The sequence below is a fragment of the Talpa europaea genome, assembly GCF_964194135.1.
Source record: "Talpa europaea genome assembly, chromosome: 11".
Taxonomy (NCBI): Eukaryota; Metazoa; Chordata; class Mammalia; order Eulipotyphla; family Talpidae; genus Talpa; species Talpa europaea.
The window spans coordinates 19,040,384-19,062,565 of NC_140078.1; the positions used below are offsets into that span (position 1 = coordinate 19,040,384).

The 22,182-nt window shown below is 44.4% G+C and overlaps 1 protein-coding gene across 1 annotated transcript; it reads left to right on the forward strand.

Moving 5' to 3' along the window:
* Window positions 1-2,203: 2,203 nt before the first annotated feature.
* On the forward strand, window positions 2,204-21,879 carry MAPRE1 (microtubule associated protein RP/EB family member 1; the record flags this gene model as incomplete). The annotated part of the gene is made up of 6 exons (XM_084247186.1): window positions 2,204-2,324; window positions 10,105-10,250; window positions 11,823-12,030; window positions 14,726-14,847; window positions 19,624-19,776; window positions 21,823-21,879. 6 exons carry the CDS (start codon window positions 2,204-2,206, stop codon window positions 21,877-21,879), a joined length of 807 nt encoding a protein of 268 aa, XP_084103312.1.
* Window positions 21,880-22,182: the final 303 nt, after the last annotated feature.

A 22,182-nucleotide genomic window follows, 5' to 3' on the forward strand; every position in this document is an offset into this window, starting at 1 on the left:
GTGGTGTGTCCTCTTGGTGACTGCCCAGGGATTTCATTTAGATGAATTCTGGATTTGCCTGCCCTAATTTTATATTGCTTGAGTATTCCCTCCTTACTGTCTTTTCTTTACTAGCAGTATGGGAGTGCTTTTTCAAACTTAAATGAGGGTGTGATTCTATCCCACTGAAAATCCCAGGTTGGATTCCTTTTTTTTTTTTAAAGATTTATTTTTATTTATGCATACAAGACTGGGGTGTAGGCCAGAGGTATGAAAGGGTGAGAGGATTTACCAGAGACAGAGTGGGGAGCAGAACAGGCAGATCTACTGAAATACACAGGCAGACAGGAGAGGTCTGCTGTGCTATGTAGGTCAGCAGCCTGGCTGGGGATCGAACTCATGCTGCAATGGCTCCTGACAGCTTGATTGTGCTGAGACTTAAACCCTTGCGCCACCAGGGAGACCCTGGATTCCTTAACAGGGAATAAACCCAAACTCCTTACCAGAGCCTGCAGAGTCCTAACATTTTCTGACTTCTTCTGCCACTTCTGTTCCTGCTCTCCTTTTTGCTCACTGGGCTATCACCACCTGTCTTCAGATCGCCATGTGACTGCCTTCCTCTGATTATTTAATGCAGGTATAACTTCAGAGTCTTTTCTCGCCCTTATTCCTGCTTCACCATGGCCTAAATGGTTGGTATGGAGTGGCATTTGTTTGTGTGTTGGGTCATTGTCAGGACCCCACTACTAGAATGTGGACTCCTGTGGACAGGCAGCTTGTCTCTCCTGCTTATCTATTGCCCACACCCTAGACAGGTGCTCGCTAAACATTTGTTGAATGACTGAGGGTGATCATGGCATCCACACTAATAGCATTTTAACTTAAAGTGTTTCACTGTATTTGTTGAATTTGAAAGGTTGGCATAAAGATGAGGAGCAAGAATGTGGATGATAGAACTGGGCAGACTAGGCTGCCAGTTCCTAGGGCTTCTTTGTTGAGCCTCTTTCTTCACCTGTAAAATGAGAGTGAAGTGAACCTTGTAGTTGTCAGGTTTTAGATGCAAGTGTCTCAAAAGCTCCTGGTGCTGCGTATGCCTTCGGAAGTCCTCCTGTCCCCTGGTGGAATTAGTAACAAGCACCCTTCACAGTAAGGTGATTCTCTACTGCCTTCGTAGTACTTAACAGCTTAATTAGATTTTCAACTATAAAAGTAAATATAGTCTTTTTTAAAGATTTATTTATTTATACATACAAGAACTGGGGTAAAGGCCAGAGGTGTGGGGGTAAGAGGATTCACCAGAGACAGAGTGGGGAGCAGAACAGGCAGATTGACTGAAATACACTGCTGAGGGGAGCAGCGGGCGAGTCAGGAGAGGTCTGCTGTGCCATGTGGGTTGCTCCCTGGCTGGGGATTGAACTCGTGCAGCAGTGGCTGCAGATAGCCTCATAGGTTGCATCTTAAACCCTTGCGCCCCCAGGGAGGCCCAAAAGTGAATAGTCTTTCAGAAAATTTGGAAAACGGTGAAAACTACAGAGGAATTAATAAAAAGCCCCTCATCTGAAGAAAACTACTATAAGTATTTGGTATCTTTTTAAAAGAGATTTCATTTATTTTGCGAAGAACTGGGTGCAGGCCAGAGGTGCAGGGGGTGAGAGGATTCACCAGAGACAGAGCGGGGAGCAGAATAGGCAGACTGACTGAAGCACTGCTGAGGGGAGCAGTGGGTGAGACAGGAGAGGTCTGCTGCGCCATGTGGCTTAGCTCCTTGGCTAGGCTGTCATGGTGGGCCTTTGCGATGGTAGCACTGAGACTGAACCACTAGGCCAGTAGGGATGGCCTGCATTTTGATATCTTAATGAATAAGCTTGGACTCATCTTTTCTCAATGGGGAATTTTCTTATTTGTATATCAAATCATAAAGCATTTAGTTAACCCTTTACTTGTCTCTTGTAGCTTCAGATTTTATACCCATCACGTTAAGTTGGGGCCTACATTTTAGGCTGGTTGGTGTTCAGTAGTTCATTTCAGGCCATGCTTATACTTGGAAATTGGGGCTTATGACTGAGGTCTCTACTTTGACTGCTTGGGGAGCAAAAATAAGGCTTAAGAATTGAGTGTTACACACCACAGTACTGCGCTGGGTGATCCTCCAAGGAAGTACTTGTCCTCCCTGACATGCCTAATATAACATGCGCCCCTTTCTTTCCTTCACTTGCTATAGAAGATGGCAGTGAACGTGTACTCAACGTCAGTCACCAGTGATAACCTAAGTCGGCATGACATGCTGGCCTGGATCAATGAGTCTCTTCAGTTGAATCTGACGAAGATTGAACAGTTGTGCTCAGGTAAGAGAAACCCACTGGCCTGCATTTTCAAGAAAGCCTGCAGGCCCTTCAGGAAGGCCCTTATCTAACTGTAAGGCTGTAAAGTTCATGTTTGTGTCACCTGCTCCAGTTCTTCCGTTCAACCCTGCCCTGCTTCTACTTCTAAAAGGGGATGTGCTCAGAGGCCATGCCTTTGGCCAGCATGTCCACCATGTCCTAGAAAGACTGCATCGTGAGGCCTGCAGTTTAGCTCTAACTTCTGTCCTTACTCTTTTACATTCAGAAGTACTTATTTAAGTAATTGTTCTGATTCTGTATTAGTTTGTCATTTTCATTTATTTTTTTATTTGATAATTTATTTTAATTGTGGTAACTTTAGCTTACAACAGTGGGCTTTCTCACTGCGGCAGCTATATATGTCACACCACACCCACCACCATTATCTTGTCACCATCCACCACCAGTCAGTCTGTCCCCTTTACTTGTCCCATCCCTCTGTCCATTCTGATTATCTCCAATCTGTTGTCAGAGTCTGAAGGGTTTGTTTGCTTGTGTTTTTTTTTTTTAAGATTTATTTAATTTATTTATGCATACAAGAACTGGGGTGTAGGCCAGGAGGTGGGGGGGATTGAGAGGATCTACCAGAGACAGAATGGGAAGCAGAACAGGAGGATCTACTGAAATCCACTGCTGAGGGGAGCAGTGGGTGAGATAGGAGAGGTCTGATGTGCCACGTGGGTTAGCTCTCTGGCTGAGATCAAACTCATGTTGCAGTGGCTGCTGATAGCTTGATAGCACTGAGACTTTAACCACTACGCCACCAGGGAGGCCCTGAACTACTCCTTAATAAGAATGTGGTAGGTCCTCCCCAGTGGCGCAGCGGTTGAGCGCTGGGTTGCGAAGCTGCCTGCAGCCTCTGCAGTGCCGGTTCGATCCCGGGCTGCTCCCCGGCCACCAGAGGAGGGTCCCACATGGTGCGCAGACCTCTCCTGCAGCCCGCTGCTCCCCTCAGCAGTGTACTTCGGTCCTTCTGCCTGCTCTGCTCCCCGCTCTGGCTCTGGTGAATTCTCTCACCCTCTCGCACTTCTGACTGTACCCAGTGCCTGCATAAATTAAATAAATAAATAAATAAATAAATCTTTAAAAAATAAAAGAATGTGGTAGAGAAGTGTTGATTTAAAATGAACAAAAACGTGTTCTGTTTCTCTATATATTGATCATATAACATTCAGCAAATGGGAAAGAAAAAAATAAAGTGCTATTCAGAGAGTGCCACTGTTTGGATGTTTTCTGTTACTGTTCCTGTGCATATATATTTGTATATATTCTAGTTTTTTCACTTAGCATTATTTTGTGGCTAAACTCTGGTGTCATTTGGTATCTTGGAAATATTTATTTTAATGGTTATATGCTGGGGTTGTTCAGATTCTTCCCAATTAGAAACAGCATTTAGGTTGTTTCTGACTTTCCCATTATGAATAATGACTAGGTTGAGTATATGTTATTTTTTATTTATTTTTTTGGTAAGTTTTTTTAAAAGATTTATTTATTTATGCATACGAGAACTGGGGTACAGACCAGACGTGTGGGGGGTGAGCGGATTCACCAGAGAAAGAGTGGGGAACAGAACAGGCAGATTGACTGAAATACACTGCTGAGGGGAGCAGCGGGCGAGTCAGGCGAGGTCTACTGTGCCATGTGGGCTGCTCTGGGGCCGGGGATCGAACTCGTGCTGCAATGGCTGCGGATAGCCTCATTGGTTGTTTCTTAACCCCTTGTGTCACCAGTGAGGCCCCTACTTTATTTTTTTTTTTTTTAAATAAAGTCTTTTTTTTTTTTTTTAAGATTTATTTTTATTTTTTATTTTATTTATACAAGCACTGGGTACAGTCAGAAGCGTGGGAGGGCGAGAGAATTCACCAGAGCCAGAGCGGGGAGCAGAGCAGGCAGAAGGACCGAAGTACACTGCTGAGGGGAGCAGCGGGCGGCAGGAGAGGTCTGCGCGCCATGTGGGACCCTCCTTTCGTGGCCGGGGAGCAGCCGGGGATAGAACTGGCGCTGCAGAGGCTGCGGGCAGCCTCGCAACCCAGCGCTCAACCGCTGCGCCACCGGGGAGGCCCCCCTACTTTATTTTTTAAAGATATTTATTTATTCATTTATTCATTTATTCATTTATTTATTTATTTATTGTGGGACCCTCGCTGGCAGCCAGAGAACGAACCGGCGCTGCTGAGGCTGCGGGCAGGCCCGCAGCCCAACGCTCAACCGCTGTGCCATGAGGGGGAGGCCCAAGATTTATTTATTTATACAAGCACTGGGTATAGTCAGAAACGCGGGAGAGTGAGAGAATTCACCAGAGCGGGGAGCAGAACAGGCAGAAGGACCGAAGTACACTGCTGAGGGGAGCAGCGGGCAGCAGGAGAGGTCTGCGCGACATGTGGGACCCTCACCTGGGGTAGGGTGCTGCAGAGGCTGCGGGCAGCTTTGCAACTCAGCGCTCAACCGCTGCGCCACCAGGGAGGCCCAAGATTTTATTTATTTTTGCATAGAACTGAGGTGTAGGCCAGAGGTGCCTGAGGTGAGAGTATTCACCAAGGACAGACTGGATAGCAGAAAAGGCAGAGCTAGTGAAATACACTGCTTAAGGAGAGCAGTGGGCGAAACAGGAGGGGTCTGCTGTGTCATGTGAATCAGCCCTCTGGCTCGGGATCGAACTCAGGTGGTTGTGGTAAGCCTTTGTGGTGGTAGTGCTGAGACTGAACTCCTAGGCCACCAGGGAAGCCCTGGGTATACTTTAACATAAATTTTATCTGTTTATTTGCTCAGTGATTCCTAGAAGTCCAATAGATCAAAGGGTCTGACCTTTAGATTTTTGGTAATTATTTGTCATAGAGATGTTACTAATTTTTACTTTTTCTGAAGACTTCCTGTCTTACCTTGTGAGCACTCTGTTTACTGCCCTGGACTCTCCTGAAACCAGAAGGAATGTGTCAGGGTTATCAAAACTGGATTTACCATAGAAAGGATGAGGGCAGGAATATGCCAAAAGAAGGGTTGGCTGTGTATCCTGCTACTACTTAAATTCACTAATCTGTGGAATATAAATAACCAGGAAGCCTATACAGGCGAAATACAGCAAAAAACAAAAACAACCTTGGACTTAGTGAAAAAATTTACTGAGAGAACACTGCAGAGGAGTATTGGATGGTGGAGGACATTGACAGGGGTGGTTTGGTAAGGGTGAGTGGAACATGTGCTCATATGGAGAAATAAAAATGTAACTCCAAAATTATAAAAAAATTCTTGTTTATGGTGTAGAGATTCTGAATTCTTTACCTTTCCTAGTTAAATCAGCAGTCATGTAATTGGACACATGTGCTGGGGTCATGTAACTACTTTAAAAATATCTCTTAGTTAATTTTCAACATACCTTCATGAGATGGGGATGTTTGAAATGGTTAACCCCATTTTATAGATGAGCAAATGGACTTAGAGAAATTAAGAAATCCAGGATGCATGTACAGCCAGAAACAGAGCAAGACCCCATGCTCTTTAACTCTCATAACCTACTTGCTCTTCAGACTTTGCCCTTTACCAACTGGGTGTCATTTGGATTGTTTAAAATTACTGCTATCATTTTGTTTGTATGTTTGTTTGTTTAAAGGAATTTAGCTTCTGTGCTTCCTTATTTCGTAGCTGGGTTATAGACTTGGTCTTAGTTTTATTTATTCTCATCTTTTTATTTCCCCTTTGAGGTTTAATCTCCTTTTTTTTGTTTGTTTTTTTTCAAGATTTATTTATTTATCTATACAAGCCCTGGGTACAGTCAGAAGTGTGGGAGGGTGAGAGAATTCACCAGAGCCAGAGAGGAGAGCAGAGCAGGCAGACTGATGAAGTACACTGCTGAGGGGAGCAGCGGGGGGCAGGAGAGGTCTGCGCGCCATGTGGGACCCTCACCCGGTGGCTTGGGATTGAACCGGTGCTGCAGAGGCTGTGGGCAGCTTCACAACCCAGCGCTCAACCGCTGTGCAACCGGGGAGGCCCTCAGTTTGTTTTTTTTTTAAGATTTATTTTATTATTATTATTATTTTTTTTTGTTTCCCAGCTGGGAAATCCACATTCGATTTCCAGCATTTTTTTTTTTTTAATAGAGGCATGTTTTATTTATTTATTTATTTGTTTGTTTTTTTTTTTTTTTTTTTTTTGTTTATACATGCACTGGGTACAGTCAGAAGTGCGGGAGGGTGAGAGAATTCACCAGAGCCAGAGCGGGGAGCAGAGCAGGCAGAAGGACCGAAGTACACTGCTGAGGGGAGCAGCGGGCGGCAGGAGAGGTCTGTGCGCCATGTGGGACCCTCCTCCAGTGGCCGGGGAGCAGCCGGGGATCGAACCGGCGCCGCAGAGGCCGCGGGCAGCTTCGCAACCCAGCGCTCAACCGCTGCGCCACCGGGGAGGCCCTTAAGATTTATTTTATTGATGCATACAAGAACTGGGATACAAGCCAGAGGTGCGGGGTGCGGTGAGAGGATCCACCAGAGACAATGGGGAGCAGAGCAAGGTGGATTGACCGAAATACACTGCTGAGGGGAGCAGCAGGCGAGACAGGAGAGGTCTGCTGTGCCATGTGGGTTAGCTCCCTGGCCAGCGATCGAACTCACGCTACAGTGGCTGCTGATAGCTTCATAGTGCTGAGTTCCAACCCCTTGTGCCACCAGGGAGGCCCTTTATTTTAGTTTTACAGATGGCCAGAGATACGCTCCATGTGAAGTTGTACAGTGAAATGGGTGGTGCTTAAGTGTCACACTTACGAAATACTACGTAGTTGCAGGCACAGCTTGTTAGCTTTAGTTCTGTGCTGCTTTTTCCCCATTTTCTATTTCTTCAGTTTCATCACCACATCCTCATTTGTTTGGGGCTTTTCAAGCACGTATTTGCCCTGTGATTTATGACTAATGTGGGATGAGGTCATCCTGGTTTTCTTTGAGCTAGCTTTTTTACCAGTTAGTTTCTTCCTAAAACTTACCTTTTCCTATAAATGTACTCCAAAGTATATTTTATGTAGTTCATTGGAAAATGAAATCTCTTTTTGTGTGTAGATAGGTGGTTTATGTACTGATCTGGCTATGGATTGATCTTCAGAGAGGAAATTGTTGTGGTGAGTCGGGACTGTGCATGAAGGGACTTCAGCCTGCTCTGAGCCATGTGACTTTGGATGTTCTGGTTCCTTACCGTAAACTGGGGAGTAAACCTGACATCTGTTGGATTGCAGTGAGGATCACTTGTGAAAAGAGCTTTCAGATAGGATTTCTGTACCCGACTCTGGAGATGAGTCTAGATCTCGATGGAGGGTGTGTCCTGGACTTACAGATGAGGAGCTTGCCTTTGGGACATAGCTTATGCATTACAGTATCTACTTTAGAACCCAGGTCTTTCTGACCACACAGCCCATAGTCTTTCTGCTATATACATGTTATATATCTTTGTGTGTGTGTGTAGAAGAGCTGGGGTATAGGCCAGACGTGCCAGGGTGGGGGGTGAGAGGATTCACCAGAGACAGAGTGGGGAGTGGAACAGGCGGATCTACTGAAATACACTGCTGAGGGGAGCAGCAGGTGAGACAGGAGAGGGCTGCTGCCCCATATGTGCATTAGCTCCCTGGCCAGGGATCGAACTCAGGCCATAGCAGTGACAGCACTGAGACTTAACCCCTAGGCCTCCAGAGAGGCCCTATATCTTTTATAAAGAAGCATTTGGGAGAGTGTTAAATGTAAGTTACAGATAATTAATTACACTGATATTATAGTTTAGGAATTTCAGCTATGCTCGCTGCTTCTTTCCTTAGCCTAGATAAAATGCTTTCCCTAGGAGAAAGTGAACAGTACAGGACATTCAACTGTGATTTGTAGACAAACCTTTATTCGTTCATAACTAATTTTCTTACTGAGCACGATGTGAGAGTATGTAGACGGTTGCATTGTGCTGTACGTGATGTTTAGAAAACCAGGTCTCAGCTTCCTGCAAAGACCCAGCAGGATGAGCCTCAGACACTGTCTCTGAAGAAGGCCTGCAGTAGGGGTTTGGAGTGATAAAGTGAGGCTCCTTCAGATCCTTTGTTCATGGAGGCTCAAGGAGAACCCCAGTGACTTTGAACACTAGTGCCCTGTGTCTCCTGAGCTCACCTCTGATAAGCAGAGGATCACGCACAGAATTCTCTACCAAACACTAGCTTAAACAGATCTGAATCGGTGTTTCCCTCGAGATGGCAAAGCTTTGAGTTCCCATGCTGTTAGTGTACTGGCTCCTGTGAAATGGCTGTTTTGTTGGCTTTGTGAGTTCCCCATCCCCAGCCCTGAAAGGAGCCTTTGCTTGGCTCTTCTAGTGAGATAAGGTGACGATCACTTGCAGTGACAGCTGGTAGCTTGTTTCAAGATTCATTACTTCCTGTAGTCTCCCAGTTTTGGAGAGCTTGTCATCAAATATTTTGAAAAGATAGTCTTTAAGAAGGCCTCCTCGGTGGCGCAGGCGGTTGAGCGCTGGGCTGCGAAGCTGCCCGCAGCATCTTCAGCGCCGGTTCCATCCCCGACCCCAGGTGAGGGTCCCACATGGCACCGACCTCTCCTGCTGCCCGCTGCTCCCCTCAGCAGTGTCTTGTCAGTCTGCCTGTTCTGCTTCCCGCTCTGGCTCTGGTGAATTCTCTCACCCTCCCGCGCTTCTGAGTGTACCCAGTGCTTGTATAAATAAATAAATAAATCTAAAAAAAAAGATGTATTTTTATATATTAAAAAAAGCTAGTCTTCAAGAAAAAAGGCTCTGATCACGGAGAATGACTTTGGTGAGGAATTGCTTGTGGCAAAAAAGGGATGCCAATTCCTTTTGTTCCATTCCACATTCAGGCCTCCTGCACTTTTCCAAGGGCTTTGAACATGTAGTGTGTCCCTCACTGAATGTTCTCGCATTCTCCCCTCCAGTCTGCCTCTTCCTAGTCTTTATGCTGCACAGAATAAGAGGTGTTCAGATGCACCCAGGCAAATGCTAGGTTTGATTTTTCCTCAGCTTATTGTAGGGCCCTGCCAGCTCTAAAGTTTATAAAATAGCTTGTCAGTCTTGCTTGTGCTGTTCTGAGATTGTGATCTAACCCATCCTCCCTCACTTTGTTTTCTCAAGTTGTCTCCCTTTTGCAGACACTTCATTTTTGGCCGTGATTCTACCACTCTTTCATCTCTCGAGGCTCATGCACAAGTTTCGGTACATCTTCTGAGGGGTTTGTGTATCTAGCTCCTTTTAAGTTTGCTCACTGCCTTCACTGTGGCCTCATAACTGGGTGCTAAAGTCCCTCTAGGCTCCCTCACCCCACATTTTTTAAAAAGATTTATTATGCATACAAGAGCTGGGGCGTAGGCCAGAGGTGCGGGAGGGTGAGAGGATTCACCAGAGACAGAGTGGGGAGCAGAACAGACAGACTGACTAAAATACACTGCTGAGGGGAACAGCGGGCGAGACGAGAGGTCTGCTGTGCCATGTGGGTCACCTCCCTGGCTGGCTGGGGACTCAAACTTGTGCTGCAGTGACTGGTGATAGCTTGATAGTACTGTCTTTAATCCCTATGCCACCAGGGAGGCCCCTGTATGAGAGAACTTTTTAATATAAGCCAAAATATGTGGAATCACTCTTTGGAAATCAACATTGAAAATACTAAGGAGCGAGCAAAAGACATGCCTTGTGAATAAGGAGAATTTTCAAACTTGAAAAATAAAAAGCATTTAATAACCTAGTGTGTTTTTTTATTCTGTTGTTCATTCAGGGGCTGCCTATTGTCAGTTTATGGACATGCTGTTCCCTGGCTCTATTGCTTTGAAGAAAGTGAAATTCCAAGCAAAACTAGAACACGAATATATCCAGAACTTCAAAATACTACAAGCAGGTTTTAAGAGGATGGGTGTTGACAAAGTAAGTTTTATTTTTTCATTTCGGTTGTTTCTTTTTTTTTTTTTTCTTTTAATTTTTTTATAGAGGCATGTTTTATTTATTTGTTTGTTTGTTTGTTTATACATGCACTGGGTACAGTCAGGAGCGCGGGAGGGTGAGAGAATTCACCAGAGCCAGAGCGGGGAGCAGAGCAGGCAGAAGGACCGAAGTACACTGCTGAGGGGACCAGCGGGCGGCAGGAGAGGTCTGCGCGCCTTGTGGGACCCTCCTCCGGTGGCAGGGAGCAGCCGGGGATCGAACCGGTGCTGCAGAGGCCGCGCGGGCAGCTTCGCAACCCAGCACTCAACCGCTGCGCCACCGGGGAGGCCCACACACATTCATTTTTTAAAAATGTATTTATTTTTTGAATTTTACAGCATTGTTCATTTTTGTACAACACTTGCTTTCTTCTCTCAGGTGTAATCCCCGTGGAATTCCCACCACCAACTCACCCGTGCACCATCAACAGTCCCTTGTGCTCTTCCCTCCCTTGTTTTGATTCTTCTCCCTCCCCCTACAGAATGTCTCTTGATTTATAGTTGCCTGTTGATTTTGAATTTTAGTTTGTTATAATTACTCTCCCCCCCCCATCTCTTACTTGGTTCCTCTATATTCCTGCTATAAGTGAAACCATCCAATATTTTTCTTTCTGGCTTATTTCACTGAGCATAATCCTTTGCAGTTCCATCCATGTTGCTGTGAATGACATGAGTTTATCTTTTTTGATTGCAACATTCCATTGTGTATATATACCACAACTTAATGATCCAGTCATCTATTTTTGGGCGTTTGGCTTGTTACACATTCATTTTTGTAGAAATCCTGTAGCTGAAATCGTGGAAGGGTTAAAAAACAGTTAATCTCTGGTGAGCAGTCCATTGATTTGAAGTATTTTTGTACCAAAAACAAAGAACAACTTATATGGTTCTTATAGTATGTTTTAATAAGATTGGCATTAAGTTTTACCATCTTATAGAAAGGTATCCTGCAGCTTGACCTATTTTTAAGACTTTTTTTTTTATGCTAACACATGTAGATTTACTTGTTCTTTCAGATGCCTAAGATAGGCAGTTATATGACTGTGAAAGACAGAATTTTCTTTAACAAAGTCCTGTGGATGTGGTGGTTAATTTGTGCTCTAGATTTCGTGCTTTGTGACAGGTATTGTCACCATGCAAGTTGTATGGAGGTTTACTTTTTACATCGGCACCTTTGTTATACCTGCGGATGTATTTGGATGTGTCCATGTGACTTGTTCCTTTTTGTTTTTCTGATTCCTTTTTATAAATTTGATGGGTGTGGAGGGGTGTTGGAGGTGTAAACTGGATGAAACCTGCTCTATAAACTTCCAGAGGTTTAGCACTAAGTTATTGCCTCTAATTCCTCCCCCACCCCACCCCTTTTTGGCCAAGCTTTCTTTCTTTTTTGTTTTTTCTTTGTGTTTTTTTGCTTTTTTTTTTGGCTGAACTTTATACTGACTTGGTGCAGGGACAAGTTTGATACTTGCCAAAATCCTGTTGCTCAGGCCTAAACAGTCTTGATGTTTCTCTGCAGATAATTCCTGTGGACAAATTAGTGAAAGGAAAGTTTCAGGACAATTTTGAATTCGTTCAGTGGTTCAAGAAGTTTTTTGATGCAAACTATGATGGAAAAGACTATGATCCTGTAGCTGCCAGACAAGGTCAAGAAACTGCAGTGGCTCCCTCCCTTGTTGCTCCAGCTCTGAACAAACCGAAGAAACCTCTCAGCACTAGCAGTGCAGGTAAAAACCAAAAACACCGTTTCCAAATACTAGTATTCTGGTTATTCATTCATTCAACATTTAGTCAGAGATTTTTGAATAGCCATAGGCTCACGGAGTGAGTTTAAGGAGTGTAATCCCATTCATGTGGTGGGAGCATGGACTGTGACGTGAGACTCACCTGTGCTTGTTCTTAGGCCCCTGTAGCTCCATACTTCACCTTTGCCCCAGTTTCTTTTCTTTTAAGTGAGAATTTTAGCACTTGTACCAGAAGGTGGTTTCTGAAGCCTGAATGAGTTAACTGTATGTCGTTTTCCCTGTTCCCTTTAGTTGTATGGAATAGAAATTCTTCAGGCTGGTCCATTTAAAAGAAGGCTTTAATGCGAACAAAAGGACATTTCACAGAAGCCTAGGATAGAAAGTTACAACCAGATCTGAACTCCCAGGAGTTAAAGGAGCTTTCCAGATCTCTTAGGGACTATTCTCGGTTTTCTATGCTGTCATTTGTCTATAGACTAGCTTCCCTGATCTTCCTTGAACTTCAGCTAAGTGACTTTGACTTGCCATGATGCCAGCAGCATGTGGGGGAGGCTGTTTTTAAGACCTTTTTTTTTTTTTGAAGACTTATTTATTTATACAAGCACTAGGGTACAGGCCAGAGGCGGGAGGGTGAGAGAATCCACCAGAGACAGAGCAGGGAGTAGAACAGGCAGAAGAACCAAAGTACACTGCTGAGGGGAGCAGCGGGCAAGACAGGAGAGGTCTGTCATGCCATGTGGGAATCTCCCTGGTGGGCAGGAATCAAACCGGCACCGTGGAGGCTGTGGACAGCTTCACAGCGCTGTGCTCAACCCGCTGCGCCACCAGGGAGGCCCTAAGAGAGCTTTCTCTAAAGGGTCTTGACCTAGTAGGTTTCCCAACATATGTTTGTAGTACTGTATTCATAGGACATATGTAAACTTTGGGACAGAGTGAATGTTTTACAAATGCTAATTCCTTTACGAGAAGTTGGCAAGAATATTAGCTAAGGTCCTATCAGTGCTTTAAGAGAGATTTAGTCCACCTGGTAGGTAGAGGGGAACATTTAGCACTTCCAAATTTTTGTAGCTTTATTGAGATAAATGACCCACTTACACAATTCATCCTTTTAATGTTTACAGTTGACTGGTTTTTAGTATGTTCATAGATGTGTTGAGCTATCAACCGTCATGGTCAATTTAGCATATTTTCATTACTCCCCAGATGAAGCCTTGTGTGTGCCCAGTAGCATTCACTTCTCATCTTGCCCTACATCTTCTCCCTACATCTCCTCCCTGCCCTCCAGTCCTGGACAACCTCTAATCCACTTGTGTCTATGGATTTGTCTATTCTGGAGGTTTCAAATAAATAGGATCATAGGATATGTAGTCCTTTGTGTCTGGTTTTCATTTAGCATGATGCTTTCAAGATATATCCATTGATAGCATGTGTCAGTACAGTCATGCATCACTTAATGACAGGAATACATTCTGAGAACTGTGTCTTTAGATGATTTCACTGTTGTGTGGACATCATGGAGTAGAATCACACAAACCTTGATGGTATATCCTAGGCCATACATATGCACATACATGTATCTAAGAACTCATGGTGTATACAGTCCCTTGTTGATTGAATGTTTGAGGCACATGACTATACTTCATACTTTTTTTTTTTTGTTTTTAAAAGATTTATTTATGCATACAAGAGCTGGGGTACAGGCCAGAGATGCAGGGGGTGAGAGGATTCACCAGAGACAGAGTGGGGAACAGAATAGGCAGACTGACTGAAATACACTGCTGAGGGGAGCAGCGGGTGAGACAGGAGAGGTCTACTTTGCCATGTGGGTTTCTCTTTGGCCAGCTGGGGATCGAACTTGTGCTGTAGAGGCTGTGGATTGCTTCATAGTGCGGTGCTTGCGCCACCAGGGATGCCCTACACTTCATTCCATTTTATGGCTAAATAATATTGCATTGTGTGACTCTCCCACATTTTATTTATTCATCAGTACTGATCATTTTGGTTGTTGCTGCTTTTTGAACATTGTAAATAATGCTGCTCTGAACATTCCTGCTCTGAACATTTCTGATTTTGGCTCTTACTGCTGAATGAAGTTCGTCAATCCTGGGAAGTGTGCTGCTTTTCTCTCCTAGTCCTTCTAAACACCTTCTAGAAGTTGAAAAGAGATAAGGGTTTTGAAGCAACTGGTGGGTAAAAGCAGCCTCTGTCACCATCTCTTCCCAACCCAAGGAGCCTTGGAAGATTTGGGTTAGGAGGCATCTTACTTTCCAGATGGGGAACCAAGCTGTGGCTGTGAGCTCACTCTAGTGTGAATCACATTTGCCTTTGCTCCATCAGGCTGCCCTCTTCGTAGATTTGTTTGGTGCTGTGTTAAGGTCGATCACCTCTATATACCAGAATGTCTGTGCCTCTTTCAGGTGATAGTCCTATTCACTCCAGTGGAAAAAAGACCTTACAAGAAAGACTTACTCCCAGCATGGCTCAAACTGGTACTTAACTTTGCTGCCAGGATGAAAAATCACTGGGCAAACATGTTGGTGCTGTCTGCATGCTAGGTCCTCTAGCACTGGGTCCCTCTCCTGCATAGCTGTGGCGGGCAGTCGGTTATAGCTTTCTCTTGTTGAGGGTTTCATTTGTCTTGAAATTCTCCTTATAAAAACCTCTGCTCCTCTGACAGCCCCACAGAGGCCCATGGCAACACACAGAACTACTGCAACGCCCAAGGCTGGCCCGGGTGTGGTGCGAAAGAATCCTGGCGTGGGCAACGGGGATGATGAAGCCGCTGAATTGATGCAGCAGGTAGGCACCCCCTGGCTAAGGTGGGAGTGGCTTCTTGGGGGAGAGGACGCCTCCTGCACTGGCCAGGGAAGGCTTATCTGCTTGCTGGAGCAGTCCTGGTAAACACGTGAGCACTTTGGGCACTGTGCGGGGAGCAAGAGTGTGGAGATGGCGGTGTCAGGCATTTCTGAATACCAGTGTGAGAGAAGCCAATGCCGGGGAGCCGCATCCATGTAGAAGAACCCTGTTGACTCTCTTTTGCACCCTGTGAGGGTTCTGAGGTGTTCACAGGGTGTCTCTTGAACTTGGACTCCGACAAAAGATAAAGGAGAATTCCTTTCTCAATAATTTTATTAAAAGAATCCCATAGTCTCTCTACTGAAATCCTGTGCCATTAGAGATTTAGAGCAGAACTAGTACGAAAAGTATCACTCTTAATTTTTTTGTTTCAAATAATTGTTTTATTTATTTTAAAGATTTATTTTATTTATACATATAAGAATTGGGGTGTACAAATGCCCAAAAATAGATAACTGGATCAAGAAGATGTGGTACATATATACCATGGAATATTACTCAGCAATCAAAAAAGATAAACTCATGCAATTTGCAGCAACATGGATGGAGCTGGAACGGATCATGCTCAGCAAAATAAGTCAGAAAGAAAAAGAAAAATACCATATGGTCTCACTTATAGCAGGAATTTAGAAAACCTAAATAAGGGACCAGGAAAAAGACTAATTATAATAAAGTAAAAATCAAAATCAACAAACACCTATAAACCAGAGACATACTACCTGGGGCGGGAGGGCAGGGAGGAGTAGGATCAAAACAAGGGAGGGGGGAATTGTATGGGGACTATAACCAAGATGAACATGCATACATTGTGCAAAAATGAAAAATGATGTAAAAGATATATAAAATTAAAAAAACAATTGGGGTGTAGGCCTACATAGAGAGGATTCACTAAAGACAGAGTGGGGAGCAGAATGGCAGATCTACTGAAATACACTGCTGAGGGGAGCAGCTGGTGAGACAGGAGAGGTCTGCTGCACCATGTGGGTAGTTCCCTGGCTGGGGATCCAACTCATGCCATAGTGGCTGGCAATGGCTTCAGAGCACTGAGACTTTAATCCCTGCACCACCAGGGAGGCCTCCTGTCACTCTTGTTCTCTTGTTCTAGGTCAGTGATTTGAAATGTCTTCTTCAGGATTAGTAAAATACCCTGAAGGTACTTGTCAGAGGTCTCTGGATGAAAGCTAATTTTAGACTTTTAGAGAATTTCTCAATAATCCTTCGAGTTGTTTTGTTTGCTTTTGATTCTGTTGATTAATTCCAGTTTTAAATCAGGATGCTCTGTGATTCCAGTGAATTTCAGATTGAACGCTTTACCTTCCTAAAAGATATGTCTTAAAAGCCTCAGGGAAATGGCTTCACCTTAATGTAGAAACTCTTGTGCCCCATTCCCATGCTTAGGCTGCCCTTGCGAGACAATATTAGAACCAGCCCACAGATCCCGTTTTGTTTTTTTTCATTTATTGATTATGTGTCTCATGGTCCTAGGTGCCTCGGGGACTGGGTCACTCACTTACTGCCCCCTTAGTGTGACAGCTTTGAGCACCCTCTGGGTGCTGTCACTGAGAAGCACAGAAGTCCTGGAGAATAAGGAGACTTCTCTATAACTCTTGGTTCTGAGGCGTGGATGTACACAGGAAGCAGTCTCAGGCAAAGAGTAAAGGGTTGTTAATATTAATAGCAAGACTAGGTATCAACAAAGGTTGATTTTGTGCCCTCTAGGAGACAATGCAGCAGGTGATAGAACTGCTCTTGGCAGAAGTTGCATTCCCTGTGATGGATTATATGCTTTAGGGTGCATTGATTTGGGGATTGCCCTGGCTCTGCCATTTTCTTCTACCTGGGGCAAGTCATTTAACCTCTCTGAACTTACTGCCTCACATGTGAAGTGGAGCTAATGTTTTTTTCACAGTAGTTGAGCAGATGACAGCTGATGTTAAGTGCCTTGAATGGTCTTTGGGGTAAAGGGTCAAATGGCAGTGGATGAAGGGCCGTTACGATTATGGTTCTTGTCTATGGTCTTTAGAGTGAAATAGGTTCTATGGTGCTTTTTAAAAGTTCACAAATAATAAAAACAGCTAACAGTTTCAGAGTGCTTATGACATTCCTCTATAAGCACTTCTCTTTTGCCACAGCCCTGTGAAGTTTATAGATAAAGACTGTGGCTTGGACAGGGTGGATAACCTGAGCTGGGATTTGAACCCAGGTATATTTGACTACAGAGCCTCAGTCATGGCTGAATGGCATTGAGTGGAGGAGGCTGTGGGACTCATCTTAGGTACACAGAGGCTCTTTTCCTTGCACTGACCATTTGAAGTTGTAATTTTTCATCAAAGAATTATTCTGGGTAAATTGGAGACTTCCTTCATATGTGGAAGAGCTGACTTAATAAAAGTAAAAAGAGGACCTCCCTGGTGGTTGTCTCAGTGCTATTATCTTAATGGTCTGAGTTGGATCTCTGGCCAGGGAGCTGACCCACGTGGCGCAGCAGACCTCTCCTGTCTCACTCGCTGCTCCCCTCAGCGGTGTATTTCAGTGGCTCTGCTTGTTCTGCTCCCCACTCTGTCTCCGGTGAATCCTTTCACCCCACCCTCCACCCCCGCACCTCTGGTGTATACCCTAGTTCTTCTATGCAAAAATTAATAAATGAAATGTCTTTAAAAAAGGTAACAGGTAAAATTAATTTTAATAAAATATTATCCAGTGTATCCAAAGTACCATTCTAACATGTAATCCTTACATTAATTTTTGAGATATTTTGAGAAATTTTTGAGAAATTTTGAAGACTGTATTTGTTTTGAAACTCAGAGTGTTTTTAATAATTCCATTCCATTTGAATCGCTCTAGTCAGGCGCTCAGGTAGCTGCATGTGGCTCATGGATGCCATGTTGATTAGTGCAGACCCAAGGCAGGCTCCTTGGGTTATACTTGCTTTGCTACAAGGGAAGATTCTAATGGTGACGTTGCTTACTTGCCACAGGTTTGTAATAACCTTGTAAGGAAGCACTTAGAGGAGTGCCAGGTGAAAGCTAGTGACTTAGTGTATTCTCCTGCGGTCTTTCCCATGGATACACAGTCACTGAGCGATAGGAGGAGGAAAGCTGCTTCAACTCTGGTCTTATAGGCGGGGCCCAGAATGTTGACCTGGTGCCCTTGTAGGCCAGAGAAGGTCTTGGTGGGTGGAAGAGGGGGTACTCGTGAAACCTGGGTGTACAGGTGGACTCCAAACTAGCATACCTTTCTAAGCTGTTTTAATTCCCTTTTCTTGGTCACTAAGTGTCACCAGGCATGCATTTAGAAGGCCTCTCTCTCCAGGCTCTTGGATCATGGAGCTGAAGATCTGAGGCAGTTTCCTACTTCTGGAATTGGTCAACTCAGTCCTTGTGTCCCCTTCTCTAACTAGAGTTTGCGGCTGATAGTTTAAGGAATGGCAACAGGGGCCAGTGAAAGAGAGGAGGGGGAAGGGAATGGATGATTTAGCTTTTTTTTTTTTTTTTAAAAAAAAAGATTTATTTTATTTATTTATGCATACAAGAGCTAGGGTATAGGCCAGAGGTGTCGGGGCAGGGTGAGAGAATTCACCAGAGAGAGAACGGGTAGCAGAACAGGTGGATCTACCAAAATACACTGCTGAGGGGAGCAGCAGGCAATACAGGAGAGGTCTGCTGTGCTATGTGGGTCAGTTCCCTGGCCAGGGATCGAATTGGTGCTGCAATGGCTGCTGATAGTTTCATAGTGCTGAGACTTAACCCCTTGCGCCACCAGGGAGGCCCTTGAATTAGCTTTATCAGTGACTATACCTTTGATTTCCCAACTTGGCTTTATCTGTAACCCTTAGCCTGTAAGTCTTGGGAAGGTTTTATGCTGCTGGGCATGCCATGTTGTCTGCATTCAGTGAGAGTTAAATTGAATTCACATGTCATAGAATACTCTGGAATGAAGCTGCACGATGCTTAAAATACATCAGGCCTTGAGAGGAGCTGTGACTTTTATTACTCTTGGCTTGAGTCCTGGCCTAAGCTCTGAGTTTTCTTTCTTCATTACCTCTTTGTGGACATTAGTGGGGCTCCTGGAGAATCCTGCAGCATGTGCACTGAGCTGATGAGATGCCCAGTGGAGCTAGTAGTGGAATGTGGTGGTGTCTGCCCCCTGCCTATGTTGTCTCCTCTCCCTTTTGAGACTCTCTTGGGAGATAGAGAGGGGCCAGGACCCTCTTCTTAGAGGATGCTTTTGAATCATGGATTGCCCCTGCCCTCAACATAATGGGGAAGGGGTGAGGGAGAATGGATCATTTGTTTCCCATGCCCAGGCCTCCCTGGGTTTAGCTATCTTTGTCTCTATTAGTTACCTTTAGCTAGTCTTCCCCTCCTGCCTTGCCACTCTGCCCTGTTTCCCTGGACTGGACCCCAATTTTCTGTTAACCTCCACATAAAGAAAGACCTGAACTTGACTGACAATGCCCTGGTAAGGACTCAATTTTTGATTGTCAACCAGCTTGCTGGCTGGGTGTAGATTTTTGCTTCTGTTTGTCTCAGTTCCTGAGAAGTTCTTCATGAGAAGTTAAGGTGGCCCATGTTATTATGGTGAGACTGAAGAAAATTGCCATTAAAATGAAGTGGGTTTTGTCCATGAGAGTTTGATGAAAAATTGGGTTAAAAATTTGTCTAATATGTTACTAGTACATGAATTCCAAGTGCCTTACCCTTTTTAATGTTTATGCAGGTCAATGTATTGAAACTCACTGTCGAAGATTTGGAGAAAGAGAGAGATTTCTACTTCGGGAAGCTAAGGAACATTGAACTGATTTGTCAAGAGAACGAGGGGGAAAACAACCCCGTATTGCAGAGGATTGTGGACATTCTTTATGCCACAGATGTACGTGTCGACCTGAGGACATTTTCTTGCCCTTTCGCCACCTCAGAGAAAAAAATACATTTTATCTGATCGGTTTTAGCAAAACTCAGTGCTGATGTATGCCATACCCAGTGTAGTATCAAAAGACCTCTTCTTTGACCCCTCAAAAATCAGTCAGAGGGCACTTCTGTCCAGCTTCAGCTTCTGCCTTGAGGTCCATGAGTCTTCCAGGGAGGAGTAGGACAAGGAAGTGACCAGTTTGTCCTTCTTTCTTCTGTAGCTTATGGCCACTGATAGGTGATGGGTGCCACAGAATGTTCTTAACCCTGCCATCTCCACATCACCCCCTGCATCTCGAACACCTGAGCTGCTGTCTCCATTTTATTAGGGCCCCAGGAAAACCAGTACATGGTCCCTTTTTAAAAGTCTGCTGCCCACAGCTGTCAGAGTTTATCTTTGTTCCCCTCAGAATTTGTGTCCCATTCCCTCAAAGAGCTTGGTCATCAGATTTATCTGGGATCTGTTTGTTACACAGCTGTCTCTGCTGTGTTATTAATCATGACATATTAGGTGATCAGGGAAGATTGATACATACCACAGAACACTTAAGACATATACTGTAGTTTTAAGGATAAAACTACTGTAGTTTTAAGGATAAAACTACTGTAGTTTTAAGGATAAAACCACAGTAGGATAAGACTACAGTATATGTCAAGAGTTCTGTGGTACGTATAGCACTAATATAAAGACAAGGTAATAGTAATGCTGTTATTGTTACTGTTCTCTAAACACTTCAAGTGAATTTGGACAGGTGACTGAAAAGTTGATCATTGGTTTATTAAGTCCTTATTCAGGTCTTGCTCTGTGCCAGTTAATGAAAACAAAAGATGATAAAGATACAGGGTCTGTGGTCTAATCTGAGTATTATTTTAATGAAGTCGTATCTCAGGTAAATTGGGCTGTAGAAATTTAGTTAAAAATGAGTCTGGTTGAAGGGGCAGTCTTAATTTTTTTTTTTTTTTGGGCAGTCTTAATTTTTGTTAGTATAATTTTTGTCTGTCCGAATACCCTGGAGCCAGTAGCCACGAATCTGTTTTCCCAGGCCACTAATTTTACGTCAGTCTTGCCTCTATTGTGAGGGGAGTTTTTTAGGGTTCTTTTTTTTTTTTTTTTTAAAGATTTATTTATTTATACAATAGCTGGGGTACAGGCCAGAGACATGGGAGGGTGAGAGGATTCACCAGAGCCAGAGTGGGGAACAGAACAGGCAGACTGACAAAATACATTGCTGAGGGGAGCAGCGGGTGTGGCAGGAGAGGTCTGCTGCACCATGTGGGACCCTCGCTAGTGTACGGGGATTGAACCGGTGCTGCAAAGGCTGCGGACAGCTTCACAGTGCAGCGCTCAACTGCTGCGCCACCAGGGGAGGCCCAGGGTTTCCTTTTTTTTTTTTTTTTTTTTTTTTAAAGATTTATTTATTTATTTATACAAGCACTGGGTACAGTCAGAAGCGCGGGAGGGTGAGAGAATTCACCAGAGCCAGAGCGGGGAGCAGAGCAGGCAGAAGGACTGAAGTACACTGCTGAGGGGAGCAGCGGGCGTGGCAGGAAAGGTCTGCGCGCCATGTGGGACCCTCGCCGGCAGCCAGGGATCGAACCGGCGCTGCAGAGGCTGCAGACAGCTTCACAGTCGAGTGCTCAACCGCTGCGCCACCAGGGGAGGCCCCCAGAGTTTCTTTTTAAACAACTTTATTGTGGTAATGAGTGTTGTATTTAAAGTGTACAATTGAATGGCATGTAAAATTATCACCATAATCAAGATGTTGTATACATGCATCGCCTCCAAGTTTGAGGGTAAATTTGTGCTGTTTCTGTCTTGTGGGATGTGATTCCATTGCCTAAGTAACAAAATAGCGCTCACATGACTTTGTACTATGAAATGCCAAGTGTGTGTAGAGAGAGGAACTGTCAACGTAGAGGGGCTTTAAGTGTGGGGAGGTGGACCCACAGTAGAAACTGATCTTTCATTCACTGTTGTAATAGCATTTCTCTCATTTTTGCATTTTAGGAAGGCTTTGTGATACCAGATGAAGGGGGCCCACAGGAGGAACAGGAAGAGTATTAACAGCCTGGATCAGCAGAGTAACATCGGAATTCTTCACTTCAAATCATGTGCTTAACTGTAAAATACTCCCTTTTATTATCCTTAGAGGACTCACTGGTTTCTTTTCATAAGCAAAAAGTACCTCTTCTTAAAGTGCACTTTGCAGAAGTTTCACTCCTTTTCCAAGTTACGAGCTTTTACCTTGTAGCAGAGCAGTATTAACATCTAGTTGGTTCGTTTAGGGAACAAAGAGGCTGACCGTGGGGCTCACCGAGTGGCTGCTGGTAACACTGATAGCTGGAGAAAGTGTTTCTATGTAATATG